This window comes from Serinus canaria, chromosome 14 (genome assembly GCF_022539315.1).
Source record: "Serinus canaria isolate serCan28SL12 chromosome 14, serCan2020, whole genome shotgun sequence".
Taxonomy (NCBI): Eukaryota; Metazoa; Chordata; class Aves; order Passeriformes; family Fringillidae; genus Serinus; species Serinus canaria.
The window spans coordinates 13,483,114-13,501,235 of NC_066328.1; the positions used below are offsets into that span (position 1 = coordinate 13,483,114).

At 49.8% G+C, this 18,122-nt stretch overlaps 1 protein-coding gene across 6 annotated transcripts; it reads right to left on the reverse strand.

Annotated features, from left to right (window-relative positions):
* Positions 1 to 1,904: 1,904 nt before the first annotated feature.
* DHRS7B (dehydrogenase/reductase 7B) lies at positions 1,905 to 12,857 on the reverse strand. 6 transcript variants are annotated; one of them, XM_030229885.2, is made up of 9 exons: positions 12,753 to 12,771; positions 12,090 to 12,146; positions 11,722 to 11,859; positions 8,195 to 8,370; positions 6,565 to 6,680; positions 5,760 to 5,970; positions 5,044 to 5,136; positions 3,614 to 3,766; positions 1,905 to 3,287 (listed from the first exon to the last, which is right to left on the reverse strand). In XM_030229885.2, exons 4-9 carry the CDS (start codon positions 8,343 to 8,345, stop codon positions 3,082 to 3,084), a joined length of 930 nt encoding a protein of 309 aa, XP_030085745.1. In that variant the 5' UTR covers positions 8,346 to 8,370; positions 11,722 to 11,859; positions 12,090 to 12,146; positions 12,753 to 12,771; the 3' UTR covers positions 1,905 to 3,081. The 6 variants fall into 6 exon arrangements, with proteins under 6 accessions (XP_030085745.1, XP_030085744.1, XP_009090037.2 ...); XM_030229884.2 differs by lacking the exon at positions 12,090 to 12,146 and having other exon boundaries at positions 12,753 to 12,841; XM_009091789.4 differs by lacking the exons at positions 11,722 to 11,859; positions 12,090 to 12,146 and having other exon boundaries at positions 12,753 to 12,857.
* Positions 12,858 to 18,122: the final 5,265 nt, after the last annotated feature.

Below are 18,122 nucleotides of genomic sequence, written 5' to 3' on the forward strand. Positions count from 1 at the left end.
GATCTGCCCTGTCCTCACCTCCTTGGGCTGTTCTGACCACGATTCTGACTTGTGCTTCTCTGCTGAGGCAGTTTTTCTGAGAGCAGGACACCCAGTGTGTGCTGGGCAAGCTGAGTTAGCTGGGTGTCCCAGCCCTGAGCACCAGCACAGGCAGCTGTACCTGAGTGGGCAGGAGGAGCTCCAGTGGCAGTGAGACATTTCTGGGTGGCAGCAGCCCTTTGTACAGTGGCTGAGCTCTCTCCCTCCAAGGTTAAAAGAAGCTGGGATCCAGAGCATCTATTTATAGCAACAATGTACAGTTGTCTTGGCAGAGAAGAGGCAAAGAAATGCAACTAATTCATCTCTCAGTGGTTAGGCCAGCTGGGCAGGCTGCCCTCCCACCCTGACGGGTTTTCAGAGTCCCTGCTGGATGGATTTGAAGCCAGTGGCACATCTGCCACAGCTCCTACTGCTTGTTGCTACAGAAGGCCCTGAAATACCTCTGGTGTGGCCAGCACAAAGGTGTTTCTGATCTTTTTTTACTCAATGCAGGATAATTCTCAGAGCTGTTAGTTCTTCCTCTCCTGCATCAAACCTCTGGGGTCCTGGTACTTTTTTGTGTTAAGCTTCCCCTGGTGTGGAATGATCACTATGGCAGGTTCCCTAAATGCATGGCTGGCATCAGAGACTTGAGTTAAAAATTAGCAGGGTTCCTGTGGTCTCTTATTGCAGAAGGAAAGGTGAAAAATCAGCTTAGCTGTCACAATGGGTATGTCTGATTGAAAACCACAGCTGTTATTCCATTCTGAGGTGGAGGGGCAGGGGAGTTTGTTTCCAAGGAATCTCAGTGATAGTATAGCTAAAATGCTTTCTAACATTCTGGTTGTTAGGGCTGTAACTGTGCAAGGTGACCTGGGAGAAAGAGAGGGGTCAGGAGGGGTATTTTAGTGCACAGTGAAATGGTAAAACAACCTCCAAAAATTCCCATCCTTGTGGAGTGGTGCTGTATCTGCTGTCCCCAGTGCCAGTAGCTCAGTGGAATCATCAGTGGCTGGGGACAAACCTCCCTTCAGAAGCCCCCACACTTTACTGCCACCCCCCGCCCTTTGTGGATGTGCTCTGGAATGTGCAGCATAGAGAGGGAATCTACCTCCAAAGGGAATGGGTGCACTCTCAGCAACCTCTGCCTTGGAGCTGTAGCTCCTACAGGAACTCCCCCCACATCATTTTCCCTCAGGCCTGATGTGTTTCACCCTCAGTGCCCTGGATGGGAACACAGAAATGCAAAGCAGCCCCTTGGTCCTTCCTGAGTTGCCACAACCTGAAACACCAGAACATGGAGCAGCTGAACAAGCCTGGCAGGAGCACTGCATTTCACCAAGAAACTGAGGAGCTGTGCATGGGAAACACAGAAGGAAAAGCACAACTAACACCAACACTCCCCTTGTGGAAAGCAGAGAAGGTAATGGCTTGCTTTCCTCTCTTAACAGGAAAAAAGGTGTCTACACCTGAAAGCTTCACCTTGTCAATCCAACCCCAGGCTTTCTGTGACACAGCTGCAGCCTCAGCCACAGGGAAGGTGCCTGAGAGTGGATGTCCTGACAGAGCAGCAGCATTGTCTTCATTAAACACATCCTGGATCTCAGAGATCATTTATAGATCTGCAGTGGTTAAGGAAAGGCTTTTGGAAGCAGAAGGTCCTGCTGAGCCTGCATACCCATATCAGAGTTTGTGTGAGCAATCCTCTGAGTGGATTCACACTGTGTAAGCTCACAGGTCCATAAAGAGGGCTGGGATAAAGCAGGTTGTTCTGCAGCTACTACTGGTACAACAGCACCTTGCAGGGATGCAAGGAAAAACAAAACCCTCCTGCTTTCCCTTCCTTTTGTGTTATGTGCTGTGAGGAGCTGGAGTAGACCAAGGGATTCATTTCATAGCAATGTAATTTATTTGTCATCAGATGTGCACTCCCAGGCAGGACATGTGAGGAGGACACATGGAAAATGCTGACAAGTGCATGGAGGTGGCAGGAAAGGTCTGAACCTTGGATCCTATTAGTAGAGTTTATTTCAATTTTAAGATTACGTCTGTCCTATCTCTGTGCAACAATTCCTTTTTCCTAATGGTGCTGGTATCCCTCACATGAGGAGGTGAGGAATGGAACACAGCACCCCTTCAGGCTGTCAGGCTCCTGAAGTGATACCTGAACAGCCAGGTGTCATTCCCCACTGGATGTCATCCTAATTACCATCTGTGATTGCTTGAAAACAGATGAGAACAAAGGGTCTGTCTGCTACACTTTACACACATGGATTCTTTTCTAGTGCCAGAGAGTGCCTGGCATCCACAGGATCACACCTGCTCTGAGCTGCAGGTGGCCCAGGTGTGCTGCTGTCACCTGTGCAGGTGTCCTGGCAGCAGCTGCCTTGCTGTGCTGTCCTACCTGTTCAGTGCTTCCCTGCATTCCTTGGGCAGGGATCCACAGAGCGCTGTCACTGCAGAATTAACTGTCCCAGTACATCAGTAGGGCATGATTCAGACAGGTAAAATGATGCCAAATACACCCAAACTGTACATCAGTTACTTCTTTAAAAGTGGCACTGGACTGAGCTTAATTTATCAGATGACTTGGCACGTTAACAGGAAGAGGCTGTGAAGTTTCCCACTGCAAGCAGCATGTCCTGGATCAGATTGGAAGGAGTGGGAATGAGACACTGATCACGAGAGCTCCCAGCTGAGGACTGTATTTCACAGGGGTGGGGACAGCAGAGGTCTGCTCGTGTGAAGGCAGAACAGGTGGGTTTTATTTGTAGCAGGCCAGTAAAGCTGAGCTGCAGTTGAGGTGAGGAGTTTCCCAGGCAGGGGCCTCCCCGGCTGCAGTGTTCCCCTGAGCCCTCCCCTGCACCTCAGCTCTCCCCCATTGTCCAAGCACCCTTCCTGAGGTTTAGGTGCTGTCTTCCAGCAGCATAGGGAAAACCACTTCCCAGTCTCCATGCAATGGTAAACAGCTTTTTGAGAAAGGATTTTCCTGCAGGAGCACCTCCAGTGATGTCCCAGCCAGCTGCAGGGGCTCAGCCTCTCCCTGCTCAGGGCAGCTGAGCTCTAAGAGCCTTTTGCTTTTCTCTCCTTTTTTGCTCTAGATGCCATTAAGGTGAAGAAAAGCCTGGGGCAGAGGTTCCTCAGGTAGACAGCCAGGCAGGGGGTCAGGCCAGCCACAAGCACTTCCTTCTTCTTCTGTCCCACTGCATTGAGAACCACCTGAGCCACCTCGGCCGCCGTCTGTCCCTCGGCCGTGGTCTTGTCCATAACTGCCAAGGGAAAGCTGAGTGAGCACCAGCAGCAGCAGCATGTAAACCCCACTGAGTACCTTTCCTAGGAGTGCTCTAACTGCACATGGCTGCTTGCTCTGGTTTTTACTCCAGCTGTGTATGGGAGCACAGGCAGGTGTTCCTCATGGCTGGCCCTGAAGGCAATAGTTGCTGTCTGGAATGGCTAAATTTTGGGGCTTGCTGTTCCTACCCTGCATCCAGAATTGGTTTTAGATCCTTCAGGGCTAACCTGTGTCCCCATGTGTTGCAAACCCACCTTACAATAACATGGAGATGCTTTAGAAAGGGCACTGGGTGTATCTCACCTCCATAGCGAGATCCGTCCGCTGTGACAGCGTTGAGGGACAGGTTGGTCTGGATGTACCCAGGGCTCACAACTGTCACTTCAATGTCATACTGCTCCACCTCTGCTCGCAGACAGTCAAAGAAGGCCTGGGTAGCATGCTTAGAAGCAGCATCTGGAAAACAGGAAAAGGACTGTGCACCAAGGAGAGGAGCAGGCCTGAGGGAATTTTCACTTTCTGAATGGGATTTTCACAGCAATGCAGCCACTTCTCAGCAAGAGCTGTTCTCCAGCCTCTACTTTTGTTTTTGTTTATTGAATGGCAGCAACAGGTACTGGGAGTCAGAGGCAATTTAGGAAGACAAAATGTAAACTGAAGTTCAAAACTGGCTGGGATCCTGAGCTTAATATCACATCCTTGCCAGAGCACTGCAGAGTGAGCCCAAACTGCCTCCCACTCCTGATAAAGGATACCCAAAGCCTTGGGAAGGTAGAGCTGGCTGCCCTGCACGTGCTGAGCGCTGGGGACTTTTAGAGCAGGTTCAGGGCTTGGCTGCACAAAGGGAACAGCAGATCACACAGGCAGGCACAGCAGGGAAACGTGGCCTAGGGCAGGTTTCCCCCCATGGAATGGCTGAGTGACTCCTGCTTGGTGACTGCCTGTGACTGCCACCACCACACCAGCAGCACCAGAGCCAGCTCAGCAAGGGCTGCACACCCTGTGAGGACCCAGGCAAGGGCTGAGCTCCTGCTGCCACATCCCCATGGCTCTGGTCCCTGTGAAGCACCCTGGGAGCTCCTCAGAACACACTTCCTGCAGCAACTGGACCCACGTCACCTGCAAAACCCAACCTTCCAAGCTCTCCCCCACTCAGCATCATTCCTGACCCACTGTATGCCATCACCTCTCTACTTCTGGTGTTCACTTTCAGTGATTTACAGATGCTTGTGTGTCAAAAGCTCTCTCATCTTAGTTCATCCATCTTTTAAAAGGCTTTTTTTTCAGTAATCCCACCAATATTTCTTGTCATAACTGACTTAGCATGAAGAGTTTTCTGGATCAAGATTGTTTAGGCTTTTGTTCTGGCATTGTTTGTACTATAGCACTTCGTAATTTATTAAAACCAAAAATTCCTGCTTTCTTAGAGGAAATATAGACAAATGACAAGGATAAAATACCATAAAATTATGGAATTATAGTGACTCTCAAGATAGGACTATCAAGCTGCTTTCAAAACATTCTCCTTCCTTTAGAAACTTTAGGACAGGGCTAAGATTTTGTATTTAAGAGTGGCTGTCAGTGGTTTGTGACCCCATTAAGGGTGATGCACAGCTCTGCCTTTCCTGCACACAGCCAATTCCATGGAGAGCTAAATGTGGAAGCAGGAGCCAAGTATTTATTCAGCCTGCTGCCCCAAATATGTCTTTCCCATCTTCTGTGGAGGTACTTACATGCAGATCTGAAAGGAATGCTTATTTTGCCTTGCACGCTGCTGATGGCCACAATGTGGCCTTGTCTCCTCTTGATCATGGAGGGGAGAAGTGCTAGCAAAGGACAGAAAAGACCCATTCAGACAACAATCCTGCCATTGCTGCTGTCAAGAATCAAAGCTTTCAGAGCACTCGGAGAAGCTGAAGGGAATTACAAGATCCCTCCTCAGTGCAGGGGTTGGGACAGTGCTTGGGATGCCTCTGACTGAAGCTGTGTCTGCCTGGGGAGGAGATTCCTTGTGCCAGAGGCTGCACAAGGGCTGCTGTGGTGGCTCTGATCTCCCACACAGTGGGCAGCAGGATTTGCTTTTCCTGCCACCAGAACATCTTCCCACTTCCTGCAGTTGACATGCTCCAGGCTGAGCTTTCTGTGTGACCAAACTTCCCAGGAAAGCTGCAGCTCCACTGGAACCCCCACCACGTTTTCCAGTGTTCTGTCAGGGCAGACAGGATAACTGGACCTCTTCCCAAGCCCCTGCCAGGCTGGAATCAGGAGATGGAACCAGGGATCATCTCCACTGGGCTATTTCCCACACAGTCATGCCCTCAGGCCTGCCCAGAGCCCCAAACCTCCCCTCAGCCTGTGCTGTACCAGCTACAATGACAAACACAAGTGAAGCTGTGCTCAGCTGTGCTGGTCTGCAGAGGCATCAGCAAATCCTGTGCACCACAGGTACCTTTGGTGAGGGCTATGGGTCCAAAGTAATTTGTTTCCATCACTTTCTTATCCACATGCAGTCCTGTGTCCACAATGGTGCCTCGGAAGCTGATGCCAGCGTTGTTGATCAGGATGTCCACGTGACCCAAGGCCTTGAGGATCTCCTCAGCTGCATTCACCACAGCCTTGGTGTCTGACAGGTCAAACACCACGGTGTGAGGCTCGTGTGTCTGTGAACAAACTCAGGTTAGCAAAGTACAGTTCAGGGCTGGGTGTGCCAGCTCATGGTGGGATCCCCCAGCCCTGGAAGCAAAGGAGGAGGGCCATCCAGACCCTGTTCCATGTGGCAGGAATTAGTGGCAGAAGCAGGATGTGCTCATCTTTCTCTGCTCCTGTAGCCTGTTCCTTATCCCTGAGCTTAGGAAAGGGACAAGGGAGATCTTCCTGTTGTCTTATTAAAGGAAATGCATCTGAAAAAGGCAAAACCTAACCCATGTGTTTTCTGCAGAAGCCAGCAGTACCTTTCTTAGCCACAGTCAGCCAGCATAGACATAAAAAATAAAAGCAGAAATGAAGTCACTTTTCTAGATTCAGTGTATGAGGGGCAGGTGTAAGGGGTCTGGTCACTCTGCCCTCGTGTGCTTTCACTTCCATTTCTAGCCAAGCTGGCTTCTTCCTGGGGGTTTTTACAAGGAATGACATGCCAGCTCAGTGTACTCCTGTATCAGCATCCATCCCTAACCACAGAGCTGCATTTTTCTTATTGCTCAAAGCAGAAATCCAGGCCAGGTGAGCCCAGAGGCCTGTCCTGGTGCCACACTCACCTTCTTGCGGTGATTCTTCACAGCACAAAGCTCCTGCACCAGCTCCTTCAGCTTCTCACTGTCTCTGCCACAGAGCACCAGCCTGGAGCCAGCTGCATGGAAAGCTTTGGCACATTCTGTGGAGAAGAAAGAGAGAGAAAAGTAGGAATGTGTATACCAGCCAAAGGACAGATCCACATCTTGGTGAGAGCTCCAAGTGCTGTTTGCTGCAGGGTCTGAGGTGGCTTTATTGCTCCTGTGTGGTGGCCAGGCTGATTGAGAGAGAGGTCACAGCCACTCCCACTCTCCTGGGACTGTGACAGACACATGAGGCAGCTGCTGTGCTCACACCTACTGTGCTGGTTAGACACTTACTATGCTGTTCACACATCTTCCCCCTCAGCTGGTCACATCTGCCTGTGCCTCCTCATTTTTGACTTTATGCCCTTCTTAGAAGGGACCACAGTTACCCTGTGTGTCATCTAACACAGGTCTTAGGAGTTTCAGTTTTAATGAACACCTCCAGAGGTTCTGGGAGCCTGGGTTTAATGCCTTCATCAAGGTGATTTTCTTCATGAGGAAAAGCCTGGAGAAGGGATGCCAGGCTATTGTCCTCCTAATTGCATGTTCCTGTCCCCTCTGGGAGCCAGAGGGACAAACTGCTTGTTTGTACAAGGGATGAGAGTGGATGGCAATGAACACACAGTAATTAGAGGTGGTCTGGTGTATTAAATAACTAGGAGTAAGGGGAGTTGGAGAAGATCTTGCAAATGAGTCAAAAAGGGAGGAAACTTTACAGTACAGTGGTGGAAGTCTCTACACCCCACAGCACAGAGAGCTCCAGCTGGGAGGTCTCTCCTGGAATACTAATTTCCTCTCTTCTTGATGAGAAGTACAAAATCCTTTACCACTCCCACTCTTTGGCTGAGGCAGGCAGAGAGAACCAGTTCATCTCCTTTGGCCAGTTCCTGAACAGCCCTGTCCTTAGGGACAAATCTCATGCAAAGGCAGCATCAATTAAAGCTCTATTTGTTCTATAAATGTACTCATCCTAATGAAAGGCCTTGATAGCAGAGAGCACCTTGTCTTCTCTTCAAGCAGCTCTTAAAACAATTATAGAAAGCAGAATTAGAGAATGTAGCCACTGAAGCAAAACATAAGTTTCATTTAGAAAAAATTACTCCCTGGTGTTAATAATGCCAAGAGTTTGACTTTAGAGTGGATGGATTTGTACCATGAAAGGTACCTTAACTTGAGAGTGAGGGACAAGGAGAAGGAGTGGAAAGTTTGGCAGAGCAGCTGGAAGTACATGAAGGCAGAACACAAGTTCTGGGAGATTTTAAACAAACAATTTGCCTTCCTGGCTTTTTCAGGATTTAGGGAAAAGACCCCTGACAGCAGAAGAACAGCATCTAATTCCTTGCTTTGATGAGCTCTAGTTTATACAAGGTGATTTAAATTTTTTGCACCAAATGTTGAGACTTCCTTGCCTATAAATCCACACTGGCTGTGGTTACAGCTCAGGTGGGAGCCACGTCTCTCAAAACTCAATCAACAGGAACTTTCAGCTCGTTCCTGCTTTGTTCCAAGAGCTGCTCCTGCCACAGCCCCCTTGCCTGTGCTGCCCTTGGTGGCCTGTTTGGGTCCATACCTTTCCCCAGGCCCGAGGTGGCCCCAGTGATCACCACCACAGCCTCCTGCAGGTAGGCTCGCATCCGCACCCACTGCAGCAGCCGGAACAGCGCGAAGATCCCCAGGCTGCCGAAGAGCAGCGGGATGATGACAGTGCTGGTGAAATCCATCAGCTTTCCTTTCTCAGCTGTCTTCCTAGAGCCACAGGGTGAAAGGAAAGAGATCACTTCACCATGAGGAAAATGAGCAAAGGCCTGAAAATGACTTTGAAATTATTCTTCTTAACCCTGCCTTAGGCCACCAATAAACCACCGAGGTACCTCTGTATCTTGAGCAGATTTTCTCATCCCTTCCTTTAGGTTGTGGAAAGTTCACATCAGTACCCAATTTTAAGCACTGAAACAGTGATGTGAACATCCCAGCAGGACACTTGGCACTGCATCCTGTCAGCTGTCCCATCACAAACTTATGTTCAGGGATGCTGTTCCCATGTTTTGCCCTAAATTCACCCTCTTGTGATGAAGTTCCTCAGGGCTGGGATATTTCTCCACATTCTTCTGATTGTATAAAACTGTTCAGGTTTCTCTAGAACAGCCAGTCCCAGAGTGTCTACAAGCCAGAGATCAGTTACTGTGTGTTATCCCAAAAGGATATAAGCCAGTCTGTCTTTTGGAGGCTCCAGGTTTTCTCTCTGAGGCAGCAATTTGCTTAACACACTGAAATCTCATCCTGGGATTGGATTCTGATACCAAGGCATAGCCCTAATCTCCTTGCTAAGCCATTCCTTCAAGAGAGTAGTTTATGTGACAGCTTACTAAGGGCCAAAGAGCAAGTGGGACTCCTGTGAAAAGGCCACTGATTTTCCCTCTGTATATCCCTGAGCTTTTATCAAAGCTTGGTGTAAGAGTAAAGTTAATTACAACCCCTTCCTGAAATCTTCTGGGTCACACATGAAGTCAGAACCAAACTCCAGGGTGTTTTCCCTTCCCTTCTTCTTTCTCATGCAGGCAGTCTGAACTCTTGCAGTCTGAACTGCAAGACAGGCCTTTACTGGGAAGATACTGGGAAATTCTGGGCACACAGCCTGTGCTCCTTCAAACAAAAGGAGAGCATGAGAAGCAGAAAACAAGGGGTACCTACAATGCTAAGGCAGAATTCAGGGTCACTGAGGGGATGGCAGAGGCTCTGCATGCCATGGAACAGAGCTAATGTGGAAAATGTCAGGCTCTTCCAGATATCCATCAGGGGCTTGGAGAGAATTCCTCAAATAGCTGCTCAGTGAACAGCTTGCTGAAATAGCAGTGAACTGAATAAAATAACTATTTCTGGGGGTACAGCTGGAACACAATAAAGTAACACATAAAGACAGCTCTAAATACACTTGGCAAGGTCTCAAAACAAAGCCACCAAGGTAGAACACAGCTCTCCTTGGGGTCCTTCGGAGCTTCCCATTCCCAAAGTGGCTCTTGTGGGTCTCAAGTCCTTCCTGGTGGGATCCAGTGTGGATAATGCAGGGAGACACCAGAGCAGCAGCTCCCCAGGGCACAGGGAGTGTGCCCAGAGTGGGAAAGCAGAAACCCTAAAGGAGGCACTGCAGAGCATCTTATTCCTCCACCCTGTGCTGGGAGAGCACACAGGGTGTGTTTGCACTGGTTTGCAGCCAGGGACTGGGACAGTTCATCTGACTTAAGAGAATGGATCTCCCCTGAAATAATTCCTGGGAAAAAGATGTTTTGACACAAGGCCACTGGATTTTCAGGCTGGATAAGAAGGTTCTCCTGACTGGTTCATGTGCTCAGCAGCTGCCTTCTTTATGACTCCCCTTTTTTGCTCTCTCAAAAGTCTCTAGAGATTCACAGCACAAAGTGTGGGCAGGGATGACAGGTGCTGTGCTGACATTGGGCTCACAGGACATTCTGGAATCAGAAAAAATCCTCAGCCCACGTTCAGGCCCTTTCATTATTTCCCAATTGGGAGCTGACAGCTGCACTGGCACTTCCTTCACGAGGCACTGGAAAAATCTGGCCCTGCTGTGGTTTCAGTGAAATGCAGGTGAAAAGGTAACTGAGAAGAGGGGCCTTTCCTGGCACCTCTCCTAGCTAAAGCACACTGAGATCTGAAAAATATTTCTAATCTTTTATTGTATTTCTTTCCTTTTCTCCATGTTATACACAGGAACTGGGCAGATTGTCCATCTCTGCCTGAGGGCTGCAGCAAACCAAAACACAGGCAGGAGCACCAGCCTGCTCTGGCAGCTTCCAGGCTGGAGCCTGAGCCAGCAGGTAACAGCTCTGGGGAGGGGAAAGATGGGATGGGGAAGAGAAGGAGAGGAGCCAGAGAGACAAGGATTTGCCAATCAGAGATGTAAATCCCTTTATATATATATATAAAATCTACATATTGTTTATATGTTATATATAATTTTCACATATAATTATACATAAATATATTGTTAATATATCAGCATTAATATAATATTATTAATACATACTATATTATTATCTATTATAGAATAATATATAATGTGTATGTTTGGGGCATGCAGATGCAGTGCCCTTTTCCAAGGTGCTCAGATGTCCTCTTAAAAAATACCCCAAAACAAAGAAAATCTCAGTTCAGTCAGACTTGAGAGAGAGGACAACCCAGCTGAATAAATCATTTGGGACAGAAGAACTTCTGTAGCACTTCAGACCTACAGCACCAAGTTCTGCTTTGATTTCCTGACCTTGTCCCATCACAACCCCAACTTTGGTAACACTGGAGCAGCCAAAGGCAGCCCAGAGCAGGAAATGCTGTGTCACATTAAAAATGGGGGTGAGGGTGGGGAACACGTGGGGTCCACACCTCATCTGAGATGCACTCACCATCTCAGGCCTGCTGCTGCAAGGTCTGAGACCCCACTGTCACCTCTGTTCAGTAATTTGGGTATTCAGGCTGGGAAAACCCCTCTGTTTTTAACAGGTGATGTTTATTACACCAGGGTTTCAGCCTGGGAGAAGCCTCTGCTCATTATCTCCAAACCAAGTCCTGCAATTCCCAATTCTCCATCCCAAAGGGCAGGACTGGAACCTGCAGGTTATCAGAGAGCAGAACACTGATAATGTCAGCAAATACAGGTGAAAGGAAACTTTTTGAAGGCTTCCCATAGAATAAATCTCATTTATCCAATTAAAAATGAACCCAAAACTTTCCCTTTAAAACAACACTGGGTGTTCTCCTATAAAAGCCAGGACAATGCTCTCTGAAGGAACAAGGATTAATGACCTTATTCATTAATAGGGTCAAGGGTGCAAAGATGAGAGCAGATCCTAAAGAACCAAACCCCTGGAAGCTTCCCCAAACAAGGGGGGAATAAAGCTGATTGTGCAGCTCCAGGCTCCCAGAATCACATTGTCCTTTAGGTGACAAGTGGCACCAGCTGGGAGGCTGCAACCCCAAACCCAAGGCTGGGAGGATAAAAGGAAGGGGGAAAAACCCTGGTTTTCCTAAGGAAAAAAGCACAGCCCTTGGTGTGGGCTTTAGTCTGAAGAAAGCACAAGGTCCTACCTGAGAAAGGAAGGGGCTCACTTGCAGTGGCTCTGAGCTGGAGCTGCCTCGGTGCTGCCTCAGGACAGCCCCGAGTTAAATGTGGAACTGGCAGCGATCCAAGCAAGTGTCCAATGCCAGCCGAGCCCCGGGCTGCCTCTAAAAACAAACACAGGGAACACAGGCTCTGACCTTTCCAGGGCAGGGGGAATTTAACCCCCACACTGAGGAGACAGAAGTGGATTCAAACTCTGAAAAGCAGTAAAAACTCCTCGGGAGGAATGCAGCAACTGGGCAGAGCTCCTCATTCCAAACAGGGAGCAGGAGAGCAACAACCCAGCTGGAATTCCCAAGGAAAGCTGGAATTCCCGAGGCCAGCCAGGCATTACCTGAAGCATCAGCCTCTGCTGGATCTCTGCAGTCCTTCAGTGCATCCTGCCTGACTTCTTCAAGTGCAGCAAAAAGGGAAAAAATATGTTTGCAGCACCCAGAAAGCAGCCTGGACTTGGGAAATTACCTGGAATCCCACCTGGTCTAGTGGAAGGTGTTGGCAGGGGTGGAATGAGATGGGACTTAAGGTCCTTTCAACCCGAGCCAGCCTAAGATTCTATGAAATGGTTTCCTCATTATGTTCCTGCCCCTTTCACTCATGTACAAAGAGTAATTCCAAAATGTAATTCCACCCTCCCACACGGAATTCCTCCCTTGGTGTTCGGGACAGAAACAAAGATGGCCTGATCAGAAAACTGAAACATTTGTTGTTCCAAAGAAAGCGTTTTGCAGACATTTCCCAAACCAAGAGCCACCTACACCTCCGTGAGGCCATGACGGCCGGCTGTGTCCCTGATTTATCTACAATTGGCTTTTTAATCTCGGTATCAGCGGTGAACTCTGCCCCGGAGAGCGCCGGGCCTCCCTGCGCGCCCCAGCGCCGCCTTCCCCCAAGCTCTCGCGCTCTCCCCTGAGCCCCGCAGCCACACGGCCTCTCCCGTCTGTCCCTTCCCAGTCCACTCCTTTCCCCTCCTGTCCCTCCCTGTCCCCTCTGTCCCCACCTGGCCGCCGCCGTCACCATGGCCACCGCCGGAAGTGGGCCCGGGTCGCTTCCGCCCAGACTCCGCTCCCCGTGACGCCAACCGGAAGTGGCTATGGGAGAGCAGCTGCCCTCACCTGTCCTCCCGCCTGTGCAGCCCGGCCGGGAAGCGGCGATGCCAACCAGGAGTTCCGCCCTCCTGGGGTTCCCCCGGGTGGGCATTGCCCTCAGTCTCAGAATCCCAAAATGCCGAAGGGGTTAGGCTGGAAGGGACTGTGGGGCGTGGGCTCAGCCTCCCTGCTCAGCAGGGCCGTCCCAGAGCACGGCACAGGATTGCTCTGCAATATGGCCAGGGAGGGAGGCTCCACAGCCGCTCTGCTCTCCCCTCAGAGCTCGGGCACTGTGACATTGGCACAGGACACCCCAAAACCCCACCCTGAGGGTGACACTGGCACAGGACACCCCAAAATCCCACCCTGAGGGTGACACTGGCACAGGACACCCCAAAATCCCACCCTGAGGGTGACACTGGCACAGGACAGGACTGTGCAAGGCGTGACTGTGAGGAACAGCAGTAAATTCCTGTAGGAGAAAAGAGACATTTCTGCGGGGCCTTTTTGAAATCCGTGATGGGGAAAAGCCCCGATTTCTCTGATTTTCCAAGAGCTCTGTGCAGAAATGGGGCCTGGATGTGCAGCTCTAAATCCCCTGGCACTGATAAGGGCACAAACCCGGTGATCCCAAAAGTCCAAACGTGTCAGGACTCTTGCCCTGAGGAAAGAAAGGCACAGGGATTTGCTCTCAGTGAAGGTTTTTGTGAGCAGAAGGGACATTTACAGAGGAATCAGAAATACTGAAATGTTTCCAAGGGTATTTAATCCCAGACGTCCTTCCCTGAGATAAAGGACAGCTTTTTGCAGCAGTTCTTTGAAAGATGGTTTTATCATCCATTTTTATGGTAACTTTTTTCTGCTCCTCTCTTCTAATAGGGAAAACCCTGAAATTAATTCAAATCTTCAGTGCTGGTTCATCATTAGTAAGGGATCAATATTTCAGGGAAAAGATTAGAAATAATTCAAAACCTTCCTAAAACTTACTGTCTGAAAGGAAGGATGATAATGCACTTTTTTGACCTCAGGGACAATATGTAATGATATGAAAGAATCAATAATTTTATTTACACAAATTAAATTGAAAAATAGAACCCAGAAGAAGGTAGTTTATGTCATGGCAGCCTTACTGGGAGCTGTAGTTGGTTCAGTCTCCCGAAAACCAGAGCTGGAAAAAGCCATTTCAGTCCTTCTTTGCCACCCAGGTGGGGCAGCAAGAGCTGGAGCTTCATGCACAGCCCAGAGTGACCTGAGAGCTGTGCCCAGGCTGCTCTGCTCATTTCCCTGGCACCTCCCAGGTGGTTCTTGGAACACAAATCTGATCAAATGCTCTCTCCCAAGTGCTGGCAGAGTTGATTGAAACCAAGTCCCACAGCAAAGGCTCAGACTGGAGCTGCAGATGGAGAGAAGTCAGTGAAGTAAAGCTTGACTTTGTTGCTTTGGCTGGGATTCCATTTCCTTGGGTTAATCTAATGTAATTAGCAAGAAACTCACCTCTGATTTAAAGCTGCTCATTGACACATCAGGCACTGGGATTAGAAGATTTACTGATGTCAACATGTCTTTGTTCTCAGAACCACCAGGGAAGGCTCTCCCCAAATCTAGGACTGGTTTGCAGACTGGGCAAGCCCCAACTGGTAAATGTTGGCATAATGTAAAACTCTGCCTGCTGGTTTTATTTGCACTCAAATCTCTTTCCTTTCTCATTTTGTCAGGCCACAACTGCAGAGGGCTGGAATCCTTTTAGCATGTTAACACTTCCTTGACAAACATCCTGCTGTTCTGTCCCTGCCCTCTTGCAGTGCAGGAGCTCTTTCTTGAGGGAGAGAAAAGAAAAGAATCTCCAAACTCAAGGATGTGAGTTTGCACTTGTGTTTGGTGACATCTGCAATCACTGAGGGCAGATCTGCAGCCTTTTAACCCTAATCTCTAGGGCAGCAATTCTGTGCCCTAGTTCCTGTGGGCTCTTATTTGTCACTTTTTCTTTTTCCAGGAGTATAAGATGCAGCTTCTTTCTGTAAGAAAAGCTTTGGTTGCTTACCCTAAGAGCAAAGATCTGGGAAAAATCCCCCCAGGGTAATAAAACCCTTCCCCAGGGAAAGCATCCTTGAACTAGTTTGAACTGAGAGCTCCCAGTTTCACAGTGCCTGTGGCTGGGAGATGTAAATGTTCCAAGGGCTGTGGCAGGATTAAAGATTTTCTTGTCTCAGCCTCTCATAGAAGGGTGTAGACTCTTGTCCTCCCCTCCCTGCTCCCATAACTGGAGTCAATGAAAACATTCTAGGGTGGTGGGGGGAAAAAAGAACCAGACCTAGGATGGAAAACAGAAGAATAAGAGCTTCTCTGGGCTTTTCCAGTTCTTTGTCCCTGCAGCTGTTTGCAGATTTGTCTGTGTCCCTTCCAGACAGTGACCCAAGAAAATGGTTCAACTTTTGCCTCAGTTATAGTTCTGGTTGGGAACTGGGCTCTGACTCAAGGACATCAAACTCCTTTCAGAGAACTCTTTCTGGGTACTTGCTCACTATTTCTCTCAGCTCTTGTCTCTGGGAGAATTTTGCTGCAGGTTCAGTTCATTGCAGTTCAGTTTTTTTCCTCCACCTGAGTATTATTTTTCTTTTCCAGCTATTTTCTATAAGGTCTGTTTGTAATTACTGTCTCCTCCAGAGCCTGCACTGCAGCATTTCCAAGCTCAGTGTGAGAACAGTGTAGACTTAGTGAAACTGCATTTCTGATGTGTGATCGTGCTGCAAATCCCCAATCCTTGCAGATAACCCAAGAGCTGGGAAAGAGGGAGAGGCAGCAATATCCTCTCCTCCTGCAGCTGAAGATCCCCACACTCCACAGCCACTTTAATGGAGCTGAATGCTTCCAGGGGAGAGTGATGTCCTGTCCCACACAGAAATGGCAAAGCTGAGGCACCATTTCCACAAACAGATGCTAATTGTGGTTGTTTTAATTGATGAGAGGACAGCTGTACAGAAGAATTTCCTACCTGCAGCCTCACTGCTCTCAGGATACCCAATCCTGTCCTTCCCTTCTGCCTTTACTTCTTGGTTTGGAGGGGGAAAAGCAGATACAGGCTGAGGGCTGGGCCCCCAAGAGCTGTAAAGGCACAGGCACATCTGCAGAGGAGTGCAGAGCCCACCCCTGTCTGGGTTTTGGTGGGTCAGGAAGGAGTTAAATGACAACAGAGGGAGAGGCTGTGCTATTGTTTAGGCATCCCTGGGTCCAGGGTGGCTGATCTCTATTCCCGGATCTGCCTCTGGCTTCCTGCACGACCTTGGACCGCTCCCTTACCTTTTCTTTTCCTTAGCTCCCAAACTACAACATGGAAATCCTTCTCTTCCTGTGGTGCCTCGTTCCCTGCAGGATTCAGTGGGGCTGAGGTTCTCTGGTGGGAGATGAGGGAAGCACAAGAACGCGTTTCCACTCAGAAAGATTTAAGGAGAAGGCAGCAATTTTTGGGGCATGTTTCTGTTCGTTCAGGTCCAGCACGGGCTGTGCACATTTGGGTGATTTTGGGGTTTTTAGCAGCAAACTTGTGGTGAAAGGCAAATGTTGGTGCAGCTGCCCAGAGCGCTGCCAGCTGCAAGGAGCCTGTCCTTCACTAGATGGTGCTTTGATCAAAGATTTGGATAACCGCAGTTCTTTCTGCACAGAATTTCCTAATTTTTCTTCCCCAGTCTCCATTCCTGCCCCTTTTTCTGTGCTTTAACACCACGGGGGACACTTAATGATGCTGGATATCGAACAAGGCTAATCTGTGGTACTGAAGGCTCCAAGCACCCACCGGCCCGCCGGGCTCCCGGGCTTTGGGGTTTGAAGTGTGGATCAGCGCTGCTGGGCTGTGGCAGAGAATTGAATTCTTTCCGTGTTTTCTATTCCCATAAGGAAAAGGCTTCAAAGAGCAGGTCCCCTCCCCCTCTCTGCTGGTGAAGGGCATTTAGGGAAGCTGGGAAAGAAATCCAGCCCTGACAGACGCAGTTTTTTAACAAACCACTGCCTTTCCCTACCTTAGCAGAAAACTGGGTGTTTTTTAAAAAGAGGATTGCTGCTTTTATATCCATCTTTGTATTCAGGAGATGGTTACCTAGCCAAGGTCATTGCTGCTGCATGCCTGGATCGAGCAGCGAGCCATCCTCCTCTTCGTGAACCAGCACTGCTTTCAGTGGGGCTCCCCCAAGGAAAAAATAGGAATTGGGCTTGGATCTGGGCAGCACAAGGTCCCAGGCTGCTGCCGGGCAGAGAGAGCCACAGGAATAGCGTCCCCCTTTCCAGCGGCAGCAGAGGGGATGAATGAAGCTGTAATCAAACGTTTCCTGCGCAAACATGCACGGGGCTGGGCTGGGCTGTGACAGCCTGTTCCAATCCGGCACACACAGGGAGAACCAGTGGCTGGGGCCCCTGGGGCTGTCGCCTCCCTGGGGACGGTCCCTGCAGCCCGGTGTCGCCAGTGCCTCGGTGCCAGGCTGCTGTGCCAGTGCCCGCGGGCATCCCGGCGCTGCCGGCGGCTCCCATCGCGCACAGCTCCCTCCCCGCGCGGTTTGGCGAACATCAGTGAATGGGCTGGGGTTGGGCTGGAGCTGGGGCTGGGGTTTGGTGGCCGCTCTGACCCCACAGCCACGCCCGCAGTCACAGCCCCAGACCTCGCTCCTGTCCCCGGCACCGCACCGGCCGCTGCTGCCAATGCCAATGCAGTTCGATCCCCGGATGGGCCACTCACGTCCGAGTCGGACCCGGTGATCCCTGTGGGTCCCTCCCAGCTCGGAATATCCCGGGATTCTGTGCCTGCAGAATTCTGTGTGTGCCCGCAGCACCCCGCTCCTCACATGCAGGATGTTGTGCTCGTGGCAGCGATGTCCCCCCAGCAGGGACACAGCGGTGCCGGACTGCAGTGGGACACACAGCTCCTCTGGGGACCAGGAGCTGACACGGATTTCTGTGTCATTCCCCTGGTAGTGTCCCACTGCACATGCATTTGTTTATCATTATTAAGATATTGATGCTGACTAAACCCTGACCCTAATCACACAGAAATTCGCCCAGAACTGCGGGGTTCGGACTGATAGGGAGAGTGAGAAAGGAGGACAGGGCATTTCCCCACATCCCTTCCATCTGGAGAGCAAACCCCTCTCCCGGTCCCTCCTGCCTGACAGGGAAGGGGTTTGGTGACCCAGGAATTGCATCACTAGCGCGTGCAGGTTTTGGGGTTTTTTCCCCCCTGAAATGTGCTTGTTTTATTGTTTTCCTCCGATGGAATTTGCCAGCGTGTCCCAAATTAC

Excerpts from the sequence above, each read along its gene's own strand:
- DHRS7B (XM_009091789.4), bottom strand. The coding sequence starts at position 12,772 with ATGGTGACGGCGGCGGCCAG. Across the intron at positions 5,971-6,564 it reads TGAAGAATCACCGCAAGAAG|ACACACGAGCCTCACACCGT; the intron begins GTGAGTGTGGCA and ends GTTTGTTCACAG. Across the intron at positions 3,288-3,613 it reads GGACGGATCTCGCTATGGAG|TTATGGACAAGACCACGGCC; the intron begins GTGAGATACACC and ends TTCCCTTGGCAG.